The sequence below is a fragment of the Molothrus aeneus genome, chromosome 27 (genome assembly GCF_037042795.1).
Source record: "Molothrus aeneus isolate 106 chromosome 27, BPBGC_Maene_1.0, whole genome shotgun sequence".
Lineage (NCBI taxonomy): Eukaryota > Metazoa > Chordata > Aves > Passeriformes > Icteridae > Molothrus > Molothrus aeneus.
In genome coordinates, this window is record NC_089672.1 from 815570 (window position 1) to 838306 (window position 22737).

Here is a 22737-nt window from a genome sequence, read left to right on the forward strand (position 1 = left end):
TTTCCTATAGATTACGGGCACGGGGCACATTCCCAGCCGTGGGGAGCCCCCAGCCCCGCAGGCTGCCGAGCAATCTCGGTCTCGGTGGAGCAGGGATTAGCGGGGGCACACGGGTGGGTGTGCCCCGCCACCGCCTCATCTGCTGCCAGTCCTCTGACCCTCGACTGGGTTTTTTCGGCTAATCCTCTTGTGTCTCCTCTGTGCTGACTTCCTGCACCCCCAATCCCCCTGAGTGCATGGTTCTGGGTGCCCACGGCATGGGGCTCTGCCCCGGGCTTGCCACGGCCCCATGGGTGCTGACCCAATTTTGGACCCACGTAATGGGGGGTATTTCAGCCTGACCCAGTGTGTGCTGCAGTTCAGTGACTCCTTTCACCTCCCTATCACTCTGATGAGGCAGCACTTGCTGTCCCCCGGCACTGCCACTGTCCCCTGCAAGCACCCTTGGGTGCAGCAAAGGGAAGGTCCTTCCACCCTGGCTGTGCCTTCCCCTCCTAATGCCTTAATCCGCCCCTGATCCGCGGTGCCCCTGGGGCTGGGCCCACTGACCTTGCGGGCACTGGGACCCGGTGGGCACCTCGGGGCAGGAGCTGCCACCACCACCCACCATGGCCTCCTTCTTCACGGCCACCCTGAAGAGCTTCCAGGGGGGCAAGGACGAGTCCCCCAAGGGGGCCCCCAAGGATGACAAGGCGGCTGCGCTGCCCAGCAGCATGGCCCGCGAGGAGTTTGAGGAATACCAGCGGCAGCTGCTGGAGGAGAAGTAAGGCTTTGCTGGGGCTGAGTGGGTCACGAGGGTCCTCCAACACTCCAAAATCAGGATCTGATTATGTGGGTTTTCCCCAGGGTGGCACAGGACAGGGACACGGAGGCAGCTGGGGTAAGAGACAGTGCAGAGCAGGTGCCCTTCAGCGTGTCTCCCCCACAGCATGGGGGGTCCATGGAGGTGCTGGCACAGGGCTGTGACAGCACCTTTGTGCACCACAGGTGACAAGGGGAACCCCCAGATGTCAGAGCCCCGGGATGGTTCCAGCCCAGCACCCTTGGAGCCCAGGGATGGGGGTCAGCACGGGATTGGATTCAGGTCCCACCTCCCTAGGACTGGGCACTGTGGGAAGCCAGCAGCTCAGCACCAGGGAGATGAGAGGCTGCAGGAGGAGCGAGTCCCTGCAATGGGTGCCTTCATCAACCACCTCTGAATCTGGGTGCTGAGCTGCATGGACAGGATGGGATTCCTGCTCCCAGATCCCCATTTAACCCTCTTGTGGGTCTCAGACCTTCTCCCTCCTGCCCCAGACCTGCTCTGCAGGAGGAGCAGGGTGATCGGGGTGGAGTGGTCCTGGGGGGCTCAGTGAGGAGGGGGTGATGGTGTGGCACCTGCTGCAGGATCGAGCGGGACAAGGCGTTTGCACAGAGGAAGGCAGAACGGGCCACAGTGCGGATGCACCTGCGGGACAAGTACCACCTGGCCCAGGTAAGAACCAGCCTGTCTGCGGGCCCGGGGGCTTCCCCTTGACCCTACATCGCCCGGAACACCCCCAGGCCCCCGGCTGCCGTGCTCCCCTGGGCTGGAGGGATTCCTGAAGAGGGCAGCAGAAGGCCACTGTCTCCATCTATCTGCCGCCCACTGTCCATCCAGCGTCCAAGTCTGGCACTGGACAGTCCTGGAATCCCGCCGTGTCCCCAGGCCCCTGGGACTGGCCATCCTCTGTCCCCCTTTCCCCGCTCCACCGTGGTGGGCACCGCGTCTGTCCCCACCAGACAGCCTCTCCCACCCACGTTTAGGACGAGCGGGACGACGCCCAGGTGCACGTGGCCGGAGGGGCGGTGGAGCTGCCGCCGGACCTGGCAGCCATGGTGCACAGCGAGGAGGAGGAGGAGGATGGCAGCGCCGGGGCCTTCGCCTTCCTGGCGAAGCTGCGGCAGGTGGAGCTGCCGGCGCTGCGGGACCGCGCTCTGGGCGGCGTGGATCAGGTCAGGGAGAAGTGCGCCCTGATGTAGCAGCACTGCAGGGGCAATCGGCAGCCCCTGTCCCCGGGAGCCACGGCATGCCGAAGCTCTGGGTGCCTTGACTTGGGGTGCGGGTCCCAATACACGTTAGGCGTGGGTTTTCTTCCCCAAAACCATTCGCAGTTGCTTTCCCAGGGTGTGCAGGGGTGCAGAATGCGTGGGTATGGTCAGGTCCCTCTCGTGGTGCTCCTGGTGTGAGCCCCCACATGGGGCAGGTCCCTGACACCGTTACCCCCCTGACCAGCCCTGGCACCGTGCACCATTTGGCTCAATAAATACAGCATTTGCCGGCACCGTTCTTGTCCTGCCACATCCCGCACCCACACAGTCCCTGTCCTGGTGGGTGAGGGGACACGATGACAGCGCTAGAGCCGGGCTGCTCCGCGTCCTCTGAGCCACCAACCAGCCCTGGATGCTTGGCCACTGGATCCGTGCCCCCCTTCTGCAGCAGCCCCCACTGGGACCCAGTGATCCCCCTGGCCACCCCTTGGGGACAGCCCCGGAGCGGGTGTGGAGCATTTACTCCGTGCTCGAGCATCCTCAGCGCGGGCAGCAGGGGCATCCCCTCGGCTGGGCCGGGGTGCCCGGCTGCCTCCTGCCCGGCCGGGGACTCTGTCCTGGGCCCTGGACAGTAGCGCAGGCTTAAATGCGGCCGCGCCGGAAGGCCGGGGGCTGCTGAGATCACTAATACCTGCCTATTTTAGCGAGCTCTAATCTTCCTGAGTCGCCTGTCCCCGAGGACTAAGCTCGCTGAACCCGTGTAAAATGTTCGGCCAGCGCTGGCCCCAGCGGCACCTCCCGCCGGAGCCGGAGCCGCCGGGAATCACGCTGTGTGTGCATGAAAGGAAGGACGCGCTGAGCCGCCTCCATCCTCCCCACGCCGCTGCCATCTGCTCCGGAAAGGCTGCGGGGACGGCCCTGCCCGGGCTGCCCACGGCCGGATCCAGCGCAGGTGGGCCGGGAGCTGTCCCCGAGCTGAGCGCTGCCAGCAGAGCCAGGGGCTCAGGAGCTGGAGCACACGGAGCAGGGAGCACACCCTGCATGCACCAGGTGCCCATTTCCCCTGGAACCCCTCCCGGTACCAGCCCAGGGGCTGCTGGAGCATCCCAGGGAGCGTGAGACAGGCTGGGCCTGACACCGGGGAGCCTCGGGGTGTTTGGTGACCCCACTGTCCCTGCTGACTTCATCATCCCTGCTGTCTCTGCCATCATCCTCATCCCCGTTCACCAGCTTTTCTTCAGAACTCAGGAGATCTCTCCCTTCAGGCACAAACCCCACCTGTGGGATGGGACCGTCTGTGCCATGCCAGTCCCTCGAGAGGATCCTGACGGGGCGTTCGCAGCTGTGGCACCCAGCACAACGCTGATCCCACCCCACATCGCCACCAAGTGCCAGCTGCTGGGATGGTGGCACTGAGGTCCCCAACGAGCTCTGCCACCACCACCTCAGTCCTCCATCCCCGTTCCACATCAGGGTCCCATCCTGCTCTGCCGGGCAGCCCTCTCCCAGTGTTCCCAGTGGGGCTGCATGGGGACTCCAAGCGCCAGCTGGGATTCGGGTCAGGACCCTCCGCCAGGTCTCCTTGGCTAATCGTCCTCCCCCCCGCCCTCCCCATGCTGCCACCTGCCTCCCGCTCAGCACCCTTTTGGGTCACCCCTGCTGCCTCCCCGCCTGCCAAAGGCCTCTTAATGAACTAAAAAAGTGATAAATCCCCGGCCGAGCTGGTCACGTGAGGCCGGTGGCCCCCGGCCGCCCCCGGGCCCGACCCCCGCCTCCGGCCCCACCGCCCCGGTAAGCTGACGCAGCGTCTCTAAGCGTTAGCAGCTTTGCGCGCTAATAGGATTAGGGAGGTTTAAAACTGTCATTTGAGTGAACTAAACCCCCTGATACTCTGCATTGCACCTTCTTAACCAATTTGCCTTCAATTAGGGTAATTGGGAAACTAGCAAAGAAGTATAGCATTAATATTTTAAAGTGATGAAGCGATTACGGGCCTTGGACAAGGAAGCAAATCAATTTGCTATCTGCTCCTAAAAGGCAATTATAATCATTTGGCAAATCAGCCTGCTGCCTCCCCCCGGGCGAGGCAACACCTTGTGGCGGCTGCGGGGCCGGCAGGGCACACACAGCGCCGGGCAGGGCAGCTGGGCAGCCCCCGCCCCCGAACCGGGACCCTGGGCACCTCCCCGCACCCCCGGGCCAGGGGGGCACCCCGGGAAACCTGCCGGGGGCCACCAGTGTGGGGCACACGCTCCTGCACTCATCACAGTGGCCAGCATGGGCATCGGGAGAGTGGGGTCCAGTTTGCACCCCTGCCCCACCCATCACCCCTGCCCCACACATGGCCCCTGCCCGGGGATGTCCCCAGCAGCTCCCTGCTCTCCCCTGCACTCCTGCAGCGCTGCCTGGCACGGGGGTGTCACCTCATCCCGGGGGCTCTATGGCCTGCCTGTGCAGGTCGTGCCATCCCTGGGGTGTGGTCTTGCCGTGCCCAGGGCAGTGCCAGCCTGTCCCTGCAGTGGTGGCACACTGTCCCCAGGGTAGTGGCGTGCCATCTCCAACACAACATCACACTGTCCCCAAAGAGGTGTGAGACAGGGCAGGTAAAGCCTCACAACCCCAGTGGGGGACAACGGGATGGCCTCGGGGCCCACAGCAGGACACAGAGGGGCTGCAGGGTCTCGCCAAGAGCAGCTGTGGTGGGGAGGGCACAGACCCACTCCGGGGCCAGCAGCCACCTGGCACAGGGTCCAAAACCCCCACAGTGACATTTGCCATCCGAAAGGGGAAGCGTGGCGAGGAGGGGAAGGGAGTGGGAGGAAGCCGAGACAGGCCCGGGGGTGGCGGCGGCTGCAGGTGGCAGGAAGATGGTTTTGGGAGAAAGTAAAAGTGAGCAAAGAAAGAAAAGGGCAAAATCCACCCCACATGATGGGGGCTGTGGGCAGCACCAAGCACATCCCCCAGCAGAGCCCAGGACTTCCACCATGATGTTTCCATCATTCTTTGGGGCCCAGGGGCAGTAGTGGGAGTGCAGAGGAGAATGGTAGCCCTGCCCCTCAGCCTGGCTGCCTTTGTCCCACGTCCCCTTAGGCCAAGGCTCATGGGGCACTCCCCAGGGATTGTCCCCTCGGCTGGATCCCACAGCTGGTGCCCACAGGGTGTTCCCATGCCTGGCCCCAGTGCTCAGTCCCATGTCCATGAGTCATCCCCAGGCCTGGGCCCATGGGCACTGCCCCATGGCTGCTCCCCACACTTGGCCCTCCTGCCTGGTCCCCTGCTCTGGTCCCTGTGAGTGTTCCCTGCCTGGTCTTCATACCGGGTCCCCAAGGCTGTTCAGGGGGGCTGGTCTCTATGGCTGGTCCCTACGCCTGGGCCCACAGCCAGAGCCCAGAGCAGGTCCCCAGGCCGTGTCTGCACCCTGGGGCCTCAAGCTGGACCCCATGCCTGGTCCCCATCCCTGTCCCCACACCTGTCCCCATCTCTGCTCCCCACACGGGCAGGGCTCCGCAGGCAGCATCATGGGAGCCACAGGGCCACCCACACTGTCACGAGGCCACCTCCAGGCTCGCCATCCCTGTCCAGGGGGGACAACACCCATCACTGCGGCATCCCCATCCCACCGAGGCTTGGGGCATCTGTCCCAGACCCCATCCCTGGGGCAGAGGCTCCGCAGCCCAAGGAAATCCTGCCCCCTCCCCCTCCATCCTTTCTTCTCCGCTCCCCCTGTTTCTAATTCTTTCTCCTTGCCCGTAATGAGGGGATTACACGGCAAACTCCAGCAGGACGCCTTTGTGGGGAGACAATCCGAGTGGGGAAGGCAGTTCGGGGCTTTGTCCGCCACTGCCCCCCCGGACCCGTGCTGGGGGGACATTTAGAGCAATTACTTGTCCAGAAAGTAACTGTCAATCATTCTTAAAGGGGAAGGCCTCCAATTAATAACCTCGTCTTAATCCTTTGGACTCATTTCCAATCTGCAGTGCCTTGGTGACATCTGCAACACTAAATAAAGATTCTCCCGAGCCTTAGCACGGCGGTTCTGTGACAAATAAGAAGACTAGAGGCAACTTTGGCTGCCAAAGCTGCGAGATTGGTGAGGTTGAGCCGCTTGTTTGGTTCCCGGGAGGGACCAGCAAAGTTAAATACTCCTGGAAAAGCCGAGTTGGGCCCAGCAGGTAACGCTGTTTTTTTCCAATTCGGGACAAAGCGCTGAGGGAAGATGCTGAGAAAGGGAGTGGGTGTCCCCAGGGTGTGCCTGGGGTTGGTGTTGGGGACGGGGCTGGCACCATTCCCTGGGGACTCAGAGCGGGTGCGGGCGCCTGCCAGTGTCACTCACCCTGAGTCACACAGAGCCAGGGCCAGGAGCCACCCGGGCTCCGACCACCCATCCCTGGTGGCTCGAGCCCAGGGAGCCAAATCCTGGCACCCAGATGGGCTTCCAAAGGCAAAGAATGGGGTTCCAGTGGAAGGTGGGGCTGTCCCTGGACTGTCTCTTCCACATCTCCTGCTGACAGGGGAGGCCACCTGTCCTCACTGATGTTTGCAGTGCTCAGGAAGTGAGGAGTTTTACCCACTTTGACCAGGGCTCAATGTCATTTCTGTTGCTTTTTTGGGTGTCTTTACCAGCAGCTATTCCCTCCCCCCAGCTAGCAGCCCCCACAGGAAAAGCATGGGCTGGAGCATCGAGGAGAGGGGGGGAAGAACTCTTCTGAGGTATTGGGTCCTTATGGTTCTCAGCACAGTTTTGCAGCTTAAGGGCTTAAACCCAAAAATTGCTGCTAGCATGACAGAGGCTGCAGGAAGATGTCCTTTGGGAGCCAGAGTTCAGCAGTTCCCCCAGCCTCAGCTCAGCATGGCCTGTTTCCAGGCAGGATTCCCAAAACACTGGTGGCAAAGGCTTTGGAGTCCTGAGGCCAGTCCCTGGAGGATGGGGAAAATGGGGTGGTTGGTTGCTGCTGATGTCCCCCCAGCCTGGTCATTCTGTGCCTCCCAGCCAGGCTGAGGCAGACTGGGGGGGTCCTGCCCTGGTCCCCATCCCGCAGGGTCCGGGGGTGCCTCCCTGCTGCTGGGTCACTGTTGCTCTGCTGTTCTGCTGCTCATCTGTGCTCCCAGGTCGGGGTTTGCTGCTCCCTGGGAAGTTTTTGCTTTCTGATGGGGTCAGGGGGTGAACCACGGGCCTCTGTCTCTGCACCTTAGCCCTGTCCCCCACCATTGCCCCTCTTCTTCTCCCGCTTGCCCCATCTTATCCCCAGCCCCCCCAGCCTCTCTCCCTCATCCCCGCAGTGCCCATCTCACCCATTCCCATTGCCTCAGCTCCTTCCAGCTCCCTCCCCACCATTGCTCCATGGGACCGTGGAACATGGCTGGGCAGGGCAGATGGGGATCCTGATGGGGTGCTGGGTACCTTTGGGGGGGTCTGTGCCCCAGGAGGGTGCTCTAGGTGTGGGGGGGGTCTGTGCCCCAGGAGGGTGCTCAGCCCCCTCTCTCCTCTCCTTGCAGGTGCGGAGCTGCGCAAATGAGAAGCAGGTAAGTGAGAGCAGGATGTCAGTGGGGGACCCCATCCCTTCCCTGTGTCCCCAACCCCAGAACATGCTGTGATGCTCAGCCACCCCTCCCCCCACTGCTGCCTTGGGGCACCCCAGGGTGCAGCACCCAACACCCCTGCCCTCACTTGTGGCTCCCCTGAGGCCCCCTGAGACTGCTGGGCTGGACCCAGAGCCCCTGGGGCTACAGACACCCTGCCAGGGGCTGTGGGGTATCAGGGGGGCCTCCAGCTCCCAAAGGCACACACACCCTGTGCTGCACTCCCAAAGGCACACACACCCTGTGCTGCACTCCCTGCACACACACCCTCTGCTGCACTCCCTGCATACACAGCACTGCATGTGTACAGCACCCACTGGGTGTTCAACACACGCTGCAGACACTGCACACCCTGCACACACTGTAGACACTGCACACACACACCCTGCACACACTGCACACACTGCACACACTGCACACACTGTACACACTGTACATACTGCACACACACACCCTGCACACACTGTACACCCTGCACACCTGCACACCCTGCACACACTGTAGACACTGCACACACTGCACACACTGTACACACTGCACACACTGTACACACTGCACACACACACCCTGCACACACTGTACACCCTGCACACCTGCACACCCTGCACACACTGCACACCCTGCACACACTGCACACACTGCACACACTGTACACACTGTACACACTGCACACACACACCCTGCACACACTGCACACACACACCCTGCACACACTGTACACCCTGCACACCTGCACACCCTGCACACACTGTACACACTGCACACACTGCACACACTGCACACACTGCACACACTGTACACACTGTAGACACTGCACACACTGTACACCCTGCACACACTGCACACACTGCACACACTGTACACACTGTACACACTGTACACCCTGCACACCTGCACACCCTGCACACACTGTACACCCTGCACACCTGCACACCCTGCACACACTGTACACCCTGCACACACTGTAGACACTGCACACACACACCCTGCACACACTGTACACCCTGCACACACTGCACACCCTGCACACCCTGCACACACTGCACACACTGCACACACACACCCTGCACACACTGCACACCCTGCACACACTGCACACACTGCACACACTGTACACACTGTACACACTGCACACACTGCACACCCTGCACACACTGTACACCCTGCACACCTGCACACCCTGCACACACTGTACACCCTGCACACACTGTAGACACTGCACACACTGCACACACTGCACACCCTGCACACACACACTGCTCATGCTGCACACGCTGCACACACTGTACACTGGGTGCCCACAGCTCCTGTGCCCACAGGCTGTGCATGCCCCACACACACTGTGCTCCTGCACACCCACGGTGCTGTGCACACCCTGCATGAGCACTGTGCACGCACACTGTGCCCTGTGTGCAGCAGTGCAGACACTGCACAGCACGTGCTGCATGCATGGCACAGAGACACTGCACCCTGGCACTGCTCCCGTGTGGTGCAAACCACCCTGCACAGCTCCATCCCCGCACACCCCCGTCCCCACACATCCCTATCCCTGCACAGCCCCATCCCTGCACAGCCCCATCCTCACCCACCCCCATCCCCGCACGTGCACATCCATGCTCTGCACTGCTGCACACCTTCCATCGCATGCCCAGCCCAGCCCTTCCCCCCACACACCTGTGCCTCACTGGGAGCCTCCCTGAGCACCCCTGGGCCTGCCCAGGGTGTGTGTACCTGTGCCCAGGTACAGGCACAGCTGCTGCAGGCACACAGCGCACACCCCCACTGCACACACAGCACCCCACACAGACACCCTGTGTGTGCAGCCTGGGCAACATCCAACACCCAGCCCCTGCTCACCGCCCTCTAGGACCTTCATTGCCCCCTCCCAGCATGAACTCACTCTCCTTTTCCCTCCCCACTCCCCCTTGTGAGGCATTAAGTGAGCCTTTGCTGACAGGTCTGGGCAATGCAGTGCCTTCCCCTTGCCCCAGGATTACAGTTTTCTGCCCCATTTCCATGTCTGCTGACATCCTCACAGTGGAAAGAGACCCTTAATCCCCTGCAAATACTGCAGGAAGATTTCAGATGCCGGATAAAAAGCTTAAAGATGAAACGTTGCGAGGGTTGAAAATGCTTATAAGCGTCACCCAAACGGTTATTAGCTGGGGGACAGCACCGGGTCACTCCCGCCCAGCCTGGGGACTGACACTGGGTCTCGCAGCATTCCAGGGCCAGCCTTTTCCATGAAGAGGCTGGACAAGAGGAGCTGGGGAGGAAGGAGGGAATTAACCCAGGCTTGGTCCCCTCCAGGCCAGGGCAGAGAGAGATCAGGTTGGCCCTCAGTGATGGCACTTCCATAAATCCTCCATTTCAGAGGAAATCTGACTTTTAGCACCAGTGGGTTCATTGGCCCGGTGGCATCTGACAGCAGAGCCAAGTGCGAGGCATCCCTTGGATTCTGGGTCAGTCCCCAGGACCCTGGGTCAGTCCCTGGGACTGTGGATCAGCCCCCAGGACACCACAGCCCTGGGATCCTCTGCTGTGGCAGAGAGGATTATGCCTTTGCATAACCTGTTCCTAGGGCCACCCTACCTTCCCATCCCTCCTTTTCCTTGTCCGTCCATCCCTGGGCTGGGACACGTGCGGGGCCCAAAGCCCCCAGGCCCCTCTGACTCTGCGGTGCCCCGCAGGTGCCACCATGTTCCTGAATAAGTGCGAGGGGGACCTGGGGGAGCTGCGGAAGCCGGGGGACGGCGAGAGCTCCCCGCCGGCCGCCGCCGAGGAGGAGCAGCCCAAGAAGAAGCACCGGCGGAACCGCACCACCTTCACCACGTACCAGCTGCACGAGCTGGAGCGCGCCTTCGAGAAGTCCCACTACCCCGACGTGTACAGCCGCGAGGAGCTGGCCATGAAGGTCAACCTGCCGGAGGTCCGCGTGCAGGTAGGGAGGGCAACACCCCCGCACCCTGGATCTGTCCCTGAGCAGTGCACAGGGACCCCAAGGTGCTGGAGAGCTGCTCTCAGCTCTCAGCTCTAGTGCCAATGCCTCCCTCTGTGCCTCAGTTTCCCCACAGCTCGAGATGGGAGCGGCATCTCTGCAGAGAAAGCTGCTCCTGACAAAGCCAGGGAAAGGGTTTAATGGCTGAGCCTTATTCCTCCATGGGGTCCCAGTTTGACTTACAAGGTCTCAGTTGGGCCCATGGGCCAGAGGCTCCAACAGGACACAGAGATGGTTTTCAGAAATTTTTTCCCCTTCTGGTGCTGGGTGCTCCCATCCCTCCTGCTGCTCACATGGGAAAGTGGCCAAAAAACCCACCTTGGCTGATCGTGGCTCCTTCCAGGTTTTTGAGCTGGGAATGCACAAGATCCTCATGGATTTGAGGGTTTTAAGCTTGTTGGAGCAGGGCAGATTGGTGGGGCAGTGGGGCTGGGGAGGTTTTGTTCCTTAGGCTTCAGCAAAAGGCTCATGGGGGAACAGGAGAGCTTGGGAAGAGCCTGGGGTCCCAACAGTCTTCTCGCCACCTTTCCTGGACTGACAGGGTGAGATCAGGGAGGGAGAAAGGGTCAGGGAGCTGAATGAAACCACTGTGAATGAAAGCAGTAGCCCCCAAACAAATGAACTGAATTCCCCAGGCCTCAGCCCCAGTGAAGACAATGCAGCTTTTTTGTGGGGGTCCAACCATAAAGACACCTCTGCTGAGCTCTCTGAGCAACAACCGGTTTCATAGGATCACAGAATCGTTCAGGTTGGAAAAGTGCTCTGAGTCCATTGAGTCCAACTGCTCCCCCAGCACTGCCAAGGCCACCACCAATCCATGTCCCCAAGTGCCACATCCACACGTCTTTGAAGTCCCTCCAGGAATGAGGACTCCACCACTGCCCTAGGGAAGAAGTTTCCACTAATCTCCAACCTAACCCTCCCCTAGGGCAGCTTGAGGCTGTTTCCTCCTGTGCGCCCCTTGCTCCCTGGGAGCAGACCCTGACCCCCCCGGCTGCCCCCTCCACTCAGGGAGCTATGCAGAGCCAGAAGGTCCCTCCTGAGCCTCCTTTTCTCCAGGCTGAGCTCTCCCAGCTTCCTCAGCTCCTCCTCATCTGACTTGTGCTCCAGCCCTTTCTCCAGCTCCGTTCCCTTCTCTGGACACGCAGTTTGCACCAGTGCAGCCCAGTGTCCACAACAGCCGTGAGCAGCCTGTGGAACCCTCCCCTTTCCCACCCAGCCATTCATCTTTCCTCCCCTTTGCCTCCTGCAGCAGATCCCTGTGCCCTGTGCTGCTCTGGGGACATGGGGACCACACTTTAATGAGCAGTTCCCACAGGGCCAGACGTCTCCACTGGATTTGGGTCACCAGTCCCTGTCGTTCCTGCTGGGTTTTGGCACAACTGTGGCTGTTTAACTTATGAAAGCTGTGACCAAGGGGCTGGGAAGGTCAGATAACATTGTCCCATGGACTGCTGGGAGTCTGCAGGGCCAGGGTGCAAGTTCCCTCGGAGCAAAAGGGGCTGTGTGCTTACACCTCTCCCTTCCACACCTTGGAGATGTCCTTGGTCTCTGGGGCTTGTGGGAGAGGTCTGGCAGAGGTGCTGGGGTTGCTGGAGCCCTGTAGGACAGCCCTTGTGGGATGGGGTACCTCAAACGGGACACCCCCACCTCGAGCACTCCCCGTGGGACACCCCACAGGGGACACTGCACAATGGGACACCCTGCCTGGGGCAGAGGCACGGGGCAGAGGCATGGGGCATCCTGCATGGGACACAGCGTGTGGGGCACACCGCAAGGGCCCGACTGGGCACAGTGAGCTCACCTTGGCTCTCACCTCACAGGTCTGGTTCCAGAACCGACGGGCCAAGTGGAGGAGGCAGGAGAAGATGGAGGCCAGTTCCATGAAGCTCCACGACACCCCCGTGCTCTCCTTCAACCGGCCCCCCATGACCCCCAACGTGGGGCCCATGAGCAACTCCCTGCCACTCGACCCATGGCTGACGTCCCCCATCTCCAGTGCCACCACAGTTCACAGCATCCCTGGCTTCATGGGAGCCCCCCAGGCCCTGCAGCCCCCCTATGCTGGGCACTCCTTCCTCAACACCCCCCCGCCGATGGCGCAGGGCATGCAGCCCATGGCCCCCGCGCCCTACCAGTGCAGCACCCCCTTTGTGGACAAGTACCCGCTGGAGGAGGTGGACCAGAGGAGCTCCAGCATTGCCTCGCTCCGCATGAAAGCCAAGGAGCACATTCAGACCATTGACAAGACCTGGCAGCCCATTTGATGAACGCTCCCCTCCGAGCTCCCCAGCCGCCGCTCACGCCCCCGGCGCTGGCAGGCGAGGGAGGACAGCGGGTGCTCAGCAGGACCAAGCTGGCACCGGGCAGGGATGCCAGGCTGCCTCCTCCCCACACTGACCCAGCACCAGCGGTGTCAGGGGAGCGAGTCGGGGTGCTGGCAGGGCCCCATGGCTGCGGGGAAGCACTCCAGGAGAGCTCCTTTGCCTCTCTGAGGCATCAAGATCAACTGAGGACCTGGCTGAGGCTTAGGCATCCCACTGTGCCAGCGGGCCACCCACCACACCCCAGCTGGACACCTCCTTTCTCCACACCCCGTACCCTTTCCATTATTATTAATTTTTTTTTTAATGCTGCAGATTTAAACAAAAGTGAACAGAAAGCTCTAGTTTTGTAGGGAGTACTTGGGGGGATGTTTTAGCTGCGTTGGGGCACGCTGTGCTCGTGCCGGATGCGCCGAGAGCACGGGTGTATTGTGAGTAAAGAGATGAGCTGGACGGCTGCTGCTGGCTGGAGTCGGGCGCTGCGGGGCCGCGGTCGGGCTGTGCCCTCCTTAGCACGGCGTGGCTGCCGAGCTTCTGCCAGAACGGAGCTTTCTGTGGGGGCACCATCCCTGTGCACCCTCCTGCCCTGCTCCCTCGGGATGCTGCAGACAGGGCTGGGCCAGGTCCAGGCACAGGTGACCTGGGATTGGCTTGTGCTGCTCCGTGGCCTCAACAGCTTGTCACAGGTCCCCTGCTCGACTGTCCCTTGGGGGCTGTGCCCACTGACCCCTGCCCCAACACTCCCAGAGGTGCCAGAGGGCTGCTGGAATTGTGCTGGGGGGAGGATGGGCGGCAGTGGGACCCCCGAGCGCCCTGGTGAGAGGAGGGGGTCGGCTGTGAGCCCTGGGCGCACCGCAACAGGGTTCTTGGGGCACACCACACCTGGCTTATCCCTTGCCAGTGTTCCTTGCCAGGTGGGAGCTGGGGGGTGAGACAAGGTGCCGTGTCCTCAGGGGTCCCCAGAGTGGCCCTGCAGCTCTGTCCCATCTGCCCACCCACTGGAGCTCGGGGCACAGCCAGAGGCCCCAGCACCCTCACGGATGGCAAGGGCCAGCATGGCCCCAGCACATGGCTGAGCCCACAGGGGCTTTGAGGTGTTAAGCACAGCTGGGACAGCACGACAGGGGGGCTTATCCCTGGGTGAGTGGGTGCCCCGGGTCCCTGGGATGCCCTGAAGTGTCCAGGGTTCCTGGGGTGTCCCAGTCCCTGGAAGAGCCAAACGAGGGACAGCCCACCCCCCACCAAAGGTTTTCTCCAGAAAATCTTCCCACTCCGGACCTGAACAGAGTCTCCAGCTGCGTCCCCCCACGTCCCCACCGCGTCCCCCGGCCCAGACCCCGCTCAGTGCCCCCAGCCCGGGGTCTCACCCCGATCCAAACCCCCCGGGTCGGACTCTGACGTCTGCAGAGCCCCGGGGTCGGGCGGGTCTGCCCGGGATGCCAGCGGGCCGGGCGAGGCACTGACCCCGGCGAGACCCTGCTCCTTGTGCCCCGTCCCCCGGCTGCTGCTGCTCGTCTGTTTCGTTAGCGACAATTAAACCTTTAACAACCCATTAAACGCATAATCGATGCTCCCCGGCTCCCCGGCCCAGCTAATGGGGCGAAGCGCCCCGGCCGAGGCGAGCTCCGGCCGGCAGATAATGAAGCAACGGCTGCGGAAGTAATGGGGTTTGATCCGGGGGACGGGACGCGCTCAATGGGGGCTGCGCTTTTCACATGACATAATTGCCGAGGCTGGCGCCAGCCCGGGGCACCCCTCGGCCTCCCGAGCGCCAACAAAGGCCGGCTGGCGCTGGGAGCGGCAGCGCCGCACCCCCGGCTCGTTTGATCGGAGCCTTAATTGGGGCGAGGGTGCTCCGGGCCGGCCCCGCCACCGCGGCCCGGCAGCGCGGAGGGGCCCCGGCGGGAGGATGGATGGATGCGCCTCCCCATCCTTGGGGCTGGGGGCTGTGTGAGTGATGGAAATGAGCTGTTTTCCTTGGGGTGGCACGGGGGATGTCGGGGTACCCGCACTTGGTACCCGCCTTCCCTCCCGTGGGTGCGGCCGGTGCTGCGCTGCATCTCCTGCAGGAAGGGGCAAGATTTCTGACCCCAAAAATGCCATTTAAACGCAGGGAGGACGAAGAAGCACTGAGCCGCCTGGCCGGGCCACTTTATTGGTGCTTTCCCCGATGGATACGCACTGGAGCCTGTCCCAGCATGTGGGAGTTTGTGTGGGAAAAATTCAAGCAAAAAGGGATTTTTTCCCCTTAGATCCCAATCCTGTCCTGAAATCACTCACTGCCCAGATGGGGCCGGTTCCTGTACAGTGAGGAGTGGGTGCTGCTGGCAGTGCTGGGGGTACCAGGGGGTGCTCCCACCCCCTCGTGGCCGAGCAGGAGCCCTCCCGCTCCCACCCCTGTAATCTCCTCCCGCGGGATTTGCCCCCTAAGCTGCTTATTTCTCTCTATTTCTCCCAGGCCTGAACGAACCTAGCCCTGCCCCGGCACGACGCCTCGAGCCTGCTGAGCCGTGGTCTCTGGCACTGTGCCCCTGCACTGCCTGGTGGTGGCCTGGCATGTGGGGCTGGCACTGCCCAGGGATGTGGAACTGGCACTGCCCAGGAACAGGGGGTGGCACTGCCCAGGGATGGGGGGTGGCACTGCCCAGGGATGGGGGGTGGCACTGCCATGCCAGGGACGTGCAGCTTGGGCCCACAGTCCCAGTCGTGCTGTGCTGTGCTGTGCTGTGAGACCTGCACCCCTTGGCACAGGCCAGGGTGGAGGCCAGCCTCTGAGCACCATGTCCATGCCCTGGCCCCCCAGCAGGACAGGCACGGTGCCAGGGGGCTGCGGTGATGGGGTGGGGCCTCACTGTCCCTCTACAGGGTGTGGGAGCTGGGGCCCTCGGGGCTCAGGTTCTCCTCAGGGGTGTTGACCCATGAGCTCTCCCCTACCCCCCAGCTCCCGGGGGCAGAGGGGCACAGGGGGCTGTGGGCTGGGGAAGGGGGGGCTGCCCACTGCAGGTTGAGCTTGGCGATGAGCGGCCGCCCCACGTTCACCCGCTGCCGCTCCTCCACAAAGTCATCCATGCCCTGGTAGCGGTACTGCAGGCACACGGTGAAGGCCAGCTCCTGCTGCAGGGACACCAGCACCGTGGGCTCCTGCCCTGGCACGGCCATGGTCACGCCGTGCCCCGACACTGCTTGCCATGGCTCTTACCTGCAGCTTCTGCAAGCCACAGATCCGGCTGTAGAGGCAGCAGGAGGGGCAGCCGAGGCTCCAGACAGGTGCCAGCGGGCTGCCCAGCTCCTCTGGGCTCTCCTTGTTGGTGCACTTGAGGTCCACATCCAGCTCCTGCCATGACAGCATCCACGTGAAGACCACTACAGCTTCCCCCCCATTCCCCAGCGTTGCCCTGGTGGGGGCTTTGGCAGCTGCTCCCACCTCAGGAATATCAGTGAGCCGGGCCTCACACTTGGTGATGTCCTTGGGGGCAGCCACCACACGCGTGTAGATGATCATAATGTTGGAGAACTCGGCAGCGAAGCCCAGCTGGACGGTGACACCGCAGTCAAAGCAGAGGTGCCGGCTCTCCGGCAGCACTGGGGAGGGACAGGGAGCACAGGGCTGGGACCTGCAGGGGCTCAGGACTCGAGCTGTACCCACAGGTGAGGCAGCCGCTGGGTCACCCCAGAGCAGGGCTGCCAACATGTTGTTGCTGTCTCCAGGCTGGTGGCTCTGTGCCGGCAGTTTCTCCTCCAGGTGGGAGGAACCAAGCAGATGTTGTTCACAGCCTCTCTCTCCTCCCGGGGCTGTCCCCCCTCAAGATGCCAGCTTGGGACAGGCTGGCCATGACTCACCGTGAGCCTTGGCCCACTGCAGGTTCCTGGCAGAAGACTCGTCCTGGCCCGGGGGGCGGATGGGGTCTGTCAGAGCCCGTCTCTCTGAGAGGTTGCTGCGGAGCTCCAGTGCCTGCCGGCCCCGCGTGATCTCCAGAGTGCCCATGTCTGCAGGGGCACAGGGGGTTGGCAGGGGCCACCAGGGGGTCATTGTTCCCCACTGCTCCTCACTCACCCTCGGCCACCTTGTCCAGCAGCACCGTGATCTTCTCATCCTCCAGCAGCCAGCGCTTGAGGAAGGTGACGAAGATGCCGTTGGAGAGCTCACCCTGGCTCAGCTCATAGGCTTCGGCATCTGCACACCTGTGGGGACAGGGCAGTGGCTGGATCTGTCATGGTTTATGGCACTCCCTGGGAATTGGCCCCCAGCAGGATGACAGCCCTAAGGAAGCCAGAGCTGGGTGCCCAGCACTCTTCCTTCTCCTATCACACCATCTGGCCACTGTGCTGGGGACAGGCAAGAGAATGGCCAGATCCTGGATGCTTAAAGCATCACCAGCCCAAACCCCTGTGCTCTGGAGGAGTCTTGGAGCTTCATGCCTGCAGGTGCTGCCCAAAGCCAAGCAGTGCCATGGGCACCTCCCTGCCCTGTGAGGGACTGGTGGCTGCTGCTTGCCCAACCCCTCCAGCATCAAGGGTGGAGGGATGCAGCTGTGGGGGTCTGAGCCCCTGAGCTGGGCAGGGAGACTCAGCCCCACTCTGCCTGTGCCAGGGGATGGTGGGAAGGGACCCACGTGGCATAGCCAAAGACGATGTTGGCTGTGACCTCCAGCACCCCAACCTGCGGGATGATGTCATCATTGAGGTTCCTGCAAGAGAAGAGAAGCTCGACAGAGTGAGAACCAGTCCCCCTCCCAAAACCCACCCCAAAGCACACCAGACCTTGAGGGCTGCTCTGTGCCCCTCTGCCCACTCACTACAGCGTTTGCTAGCTCACAGGGGCAGTGAAGTCTTGGGGCATTTAGACAAAGACAATGGGTTTAGATGGGACCCTGGGGGTTCCCCGCTACCCACTCCCAGGAGCCACCACCAACAGGTCCCTGTGCTGGCTCTCCCTGAGCGGCAGCTTGTCCCCAGGTGGTGGCAGGGCCGGGTCACCTCTTGCGACACATGTCAAGCAGGAAGATGTTGAGGCCGGTGCGGCGCTGCTGCATCTCCTGCAGCACCCGCTGCACGCACAGGCAGTGCTCTGACGTGTAGGCGCTGGGCGCGTCGATGGGCACCATGAAGCTGTTGCCAAAATTTTCATAGCCGTGCCCGGCGTAGTAGAGCAAACCTACTGGGGAAACAGAGGGCAGGTGACATGGTGACATCCCCTGACCTGCCAGCACCTGCTTCTTGCCTGACTGCACCCCAAGACTCCACCAGCATAAATCCCCCCCAGCTTCCCCTGGGCTGGAGCCACCCTGGCGGGTGCTGTCCCACCATAGACGCCCTTGTCAAGGAGGAGGAGGAACTCATCGACGGCCATCTGCATCTCAGCCTTGCGCAGGTCCAGCAGTGACACCACCTTGAAGTCGAGCTGGCAGAGGAGGGCACCGAGGGCATGAACATCCACGATGGGCGCCTGCAGCTGCTTGTGGTGCAGGTAGTGCATGTTGCCAATCAGCAGCGCCACTTTGTCTGTGGCTGCAAGGACGGGAGAGGGAGGTATTGTTACAGAGTGGGACACACCTGCTCTACATGCTGCCCACAGCCCACAGAGGTGACACCCAGCTCTGGCCAGCATGGCATCCCTGGCTCACTGATCCCTGAACCCTCAGATTATGGGTAAGGGCTAGGGTTGGGGATTTGGGTCGACGGTTAAGGTGCTGATCTGCTCTCCTAATTCGGGTTGGGGATGGGCTGCTGTTTCACTCTTCCAGTATGCTGCATCCAAAGCATTCCTGGTCTAGTAAAGCCTTATGGGGTGACAGTGGTGACACTGGCTACAGTCAGAGCCCCCCAGGGCCACCAGCCCCTCCTGGGCAGGCTCTTACCATACAGCTGTCCAGGGCTGCCATGCTCTAGGGAGCCTGGGAAGAGAGAAATGCTGTGCCATGGTCCTTCAGTGCCAGGGGAGCACGGCGGGCAGAGCAGCACAGACCTGTCCACTCTGCTCTCACCTACCTCCATCCCCCTCCTGCCAGGAGCCTCCAGAGGTGAAGAGCCGTGGGCCTGTGGCAGAGGGGATGGTCAGGGACCCTAAGTATGACATCACCTCCCAGCATGGGCTGCAGTCCCCCCAAAAACTGTGCAGCCATGAGGGCTTTGCTGGGAACAGAGCAGGTGGGGGGGTCACAGAGGTTTGTCTGGGGCCCTCACCAATCTCCACATCCACCTCCTGGCTCCACACCTCGTGGAAGAGGTTGAACACATGGCAGGAGTAGCTGCCCCGCTCGGCCGTTGTCACCAGCTTCACCTGCCAGCAGGGCAGAGCAGGAGGCTGGGGCAGTGTGCCAGACCACGCTGCACCATGGCAGGCTGTGCCATGCTGTACCATGCTGTGCCATGCCAGAGGTCCCTCCATACCTGGAACTGGGGTGCCTGTGCCCCTTCCACGGGGCGCCGGTTCCTGAACCACTGGTACTGGGGCGGGGGGTTGCCAATGGCTCTGCACTCCAGGACCAGCGTGTCCCCCTCGGCCAGGCGGCACGGCCGCGGCTGCCGCAGGATCTGCAGCCCTGCCATGCTCGGGCAGTAGCCACTGCCTGGGCAAGGGAAGGGTGGGAAATCAGGCACCTAGCCATGGAAGCATTCTGCAGCACTGCTCCAGGCCCCAGGTTCTGCAGCCACAGGCCCTGGCACCCATGGATGGCATGAGGCAGCAGGCATGAGGAGGGCATGTGACTCCTCTGTGGGTACCATCACCCCAGCAAGCCCAGAGACCTTCACAGCTGAGTCAGGGCCTTACATGGCAAATGATACCACTCAGGATCCATTCCTGTCCTGATGGGGCAAGAGGTGCCCTGCACAAGATGTCCCAATCAGGCAAGTGGTGCCCCATAGCTGCCAGCCCAGGGACAGAGATCTCAAGACCCACCTGAGCTGGGGCTGCTGCTCTTCTCCACCTGCACATGAGCCCACCTGGAGAAGGTGAATGTGGCCCCACAGTTCACCCGGCAGATGTACCACTGGCCTGCAGGAGTGGCTGTGTCAATCACCAGCTCTGAGGATGTGGCTCCAGGCACCTACAAGACAGGAGGAGGCCAAGGAGTAATGTGCTCCCTCACCACAGCCAGGGTGTGGGGCCCTGATCAATGTGGCACAGTGGGACCTCACCTCCTGTCTCCCACAGAACCACTGGTACATGAGCCCTGGCGGGCCAGTTGCACAGCAGGTCAGGGACACCTGTGTCCCCTCCGCCACCACCTGCGACTCTGGCTGCACCGTGATGCGAATGCCATCCTGGACTGTGGGAGAGGAGACACCAGCCGGGGTTGGCTGAGTCCCCTGTTCTGCACCACCCCATACCATCCAGTGCCATCCTATCTTGCCCCACCCCCACCCACCACAGATTCTCCTCTCCCAGCCCAGCCCATCCTATCACATCCCACACCTCTGTCCTGTCCCAACCATCTCATCCCACCTTGTCCCATTGGCATATTCAGTGCTATCCCATCTACGCATCTCATTTGTTTCAGCCTATCCCATCCTACTCTGCTCTATCCTATCCCATCCCATCCTATCCCATGCTGTCCAAATCTGTCCTGTCCCATCCAATCAGGCCACATCCCATCCTATCTCATCCTGTTGCATCTATCCCACCCCACCCTGCCTGCCCAGCACCTCGCAACCAGAGCAAGACCCCCAACAGGAATTGCTGTTCTTCACCCCCATGCCCATTTCTTCTTGCTGAGCCTCTGCTCCCGGTGCTCCCCTGCATCCCTCGGTCCCTCTGTCCGTCCCTACCGGCGGAGCTGAGCACCCGGCAGGCCTGTTCGTGCCCCATGCGCTCCAGGCAGCCCAGCAGGTAGCGGAGGGTGCAGTCGCGCTCGGCCAGGAGCTGCAGCAGGCACTGTGTGGGGCTGCCGCGGGGCTCCAGCACCTTCAGCGAGCACATCTCCAGCTCCTCCGCGCTGCAAGCGCCCGCAGCCGTCAGAGCCCCGGCCCCGGCCCCGGTCCCAGCTCCAGCCCCAGCCCCGGTCCCATCCGCAGCCCCGGCCCCAGCCCAGCCCCTGCCCCAGCTCCAGCCCCATCCCCGGCCCCAGCCCCTGCCCCGGCCCCAGCTCCAGCTCCAGCCCCGGCCCCAGCCCCAGCCCCATCCCCAGCTCCGGCCCCAGCCCCTGCCCCGGCCCCAGCTCCAGCTCCAGCCCCAGCCCCGGTCCCATCCGCAGCCCCGGCTCCAGCCCAGCCCCGGCCCCAGCCCCTGCCCCGGCCCCTGCCACGGCTCCAGCCCCGGCCCCAGCCCCGGCCCCAGCCCAGCCCCGGCCCCAGCCCCTGCCCCGGCCCCTGCCCCGGCCCCTGCCCCGGCCCCAGCCCCAGCCTCAGCCCCCTCCCTCGGGGCGGATGGAGTCCAGCCCGGGGGGAGCTGATCCGTGCGCCCTCACTCAGCCCCCGGCAGAGCTGTGCCCACGGTAACCCGGTCAGGGACAGGCCCCGGCGGCGCTCCCCCAGCCCTACCTGCACCTGAAGCGTTTCTCGGCCCCGGCCAGCTCGGCCAGCTTGCGCCAGCCCCGGCCGGCGTTATCCAGCAGCTCACACAGCCGGGCCACCACGTCCTCGCCCAGCGAGCCGATGGGCATGCTCCAATCCCCCATCGCTCCTGGGGACCCGAGGGGACCAGCTGTCAGTGGGTGACTGACGGGGTGCCAGGCCCTCTGGGCACAGGGTGACTCAGAGGGGAGAGCAATGAGATCCCTGGTGCCAGGAGCCTGAGGAGGTGCCAGGACCTGGCTGGATCTGGCCACCGGCAGCCAGCCAGGAGTGACACACATTGCCACTGTGCCAGCTGGGTGGCACAGGGGACTCCACTCACCCCCCAGCCTTGGGCAAGGAGCCAGGGCACTTTAGCCGGGCCCCAGGAAAGGGACCTTCATGGAATGGGGTCTACAGAACTAGAAGGAGGGATAGTTCCCATCACCTTCCCTGTCCTTTCAGGTGACACAGAGAATGGGGCCCCAGTACCCCTTTTCTACTGGCAGAGATCCCAGTGGGGCAGCAGCAGCCCCCCCTTGCTGTCACCAGGCCTCTGCATGGTGGCTCTGAAGTCACCATGAGTGGCTTACAGAGGAGTCAGCATAGGGTACATGGGGGTCTTAGGACTGTGACCCAGCTCAGCTTGCCCTGAATCCTGGGAAAGGTTTGTGTGACACAAACCATCTGGATGGGGCAGTTCCCTCCTCCTCCCCTCAGGTCCCTTCCCAAGAACCCACCCCAGAAGGACCCTTGTCCCCAGGACTGAGCTGCCCAGAGAAGCTGGGTGACACTCACCCCAAGCAGGGGGCTCCAAGACAGAGGACAGGGACCCAGGTGCTCCGTCTGCTCACCTGCTGCTGGATTTGGGATCTGGACACACTGGGGGTGGTGAGGGGAGGGTGAGCTGCAGGCCTGGCAGGGATGGGCACTCACCGCAGGGTATGGCCGAGCCCCATCAGCTCCCAGGCTGTGCACTGACCCCACACAGAGGAAATGAGGGTTCAGCCCAAAATCTCCCCCAAAATCGCCCCCGCGCTGCAGCACAGCACTTCTGCTTCCCTCCCTCTTCCTTCCTGTTGTGCAGCACGTGGGCGCAGAGCTGCCACCCCCCGCCCACAGCCCCCGGGGAGCTGGCACGGCCCGGCCCCGTCACAGCGCACAGCCTGTCACAGGGCACAGCCTGTCACAGGGCACAGCCTGTCACAGGGCACCGGGGCCACCGCCAGGCCAGGCAGAGGCTGCACTGTCCCTTCCTCACTGCAGGAACCCACAGGCACCTCTTTTCCCCAGAGCCCAACTCAAGCCCAGAAGGAGCTGCAGGGCAGCGAG

General features: G+C 62.7%; 3 protein-coding genes across 3 annotated transcripts; 2 read left to right on the plus strand and 1 right to left on the minus strand.

Annotated features, from left to right (window-relative positions):
* The first annotated feature begins 608 nt into the window (after positions 1–608).
* Positions 609–2001, plus strand: LOC136567078 (complexin-3-like). The gene is made up of 3 exons (XM_066566549.1): positions 609–763; positions 1387–1474; positions 1786–2001. Exons 1-3 carry the CDS (start codon positions 609–611, stop codon positions 1999–2001), a joined length of 459 nt encoding a protein of 152 aa, XP_066422646.1.
* Positions 2002–10288: 8287 nt separating this feature from the next.
* RAX2 (retina and anterior neural fold homeobox 2) lies at positions 10289–12855 on the plus strand. Its single transcript, XM_066566517.1, has 2 exons — positions 10289–10531; positions 12412–12855. Exons 1-2 carry the CDS (start codon positions 10289–10291, stop codon positions 12853–12855), a joined length of 687 nt encoding a protein of 228 aa, XP_066422614.1.
* Positions 12856–15029: 2174 nt separating this feature from the next.
* LOC136566934 (mucosa-associated lymphoid tissue lymphoma translocation protein 1-like) lies at positions 15030–22276 on the minus strand. Its single transcript, XM_066566319.1, has 17 exons — positions 22204–22276; positions 21394–21535; positions 20683–20849; positions 20053–20183; positions 19814–19961; positions 19303–19481; positions 19096–19192; positions 18901–18948; positions 18771–18806; positions 18217–18420; positions 17890–18067; positions 17526–17600; positions 16967–17094; positions 16753–16899; positions 16337–16494; positions 16112–16246; positions 15030–16026 (listed from the first exon to the last, which is right to left on the minus strand). The coding sequence occupies exons 2-17, from the start codon at positions 21528–21530 to the stop codon at positions 15772–15774; spliced, it is 2223 nt and encodes a 740-aa protein (XP_066422416.1). The 5' UTR covers positions 21531–21535; positions 22204–22276; the 3' UTR covers positions 15030–15771.
* Between the last annotated feature and the right edge of the window lie 461 nt (positions 22277–22737).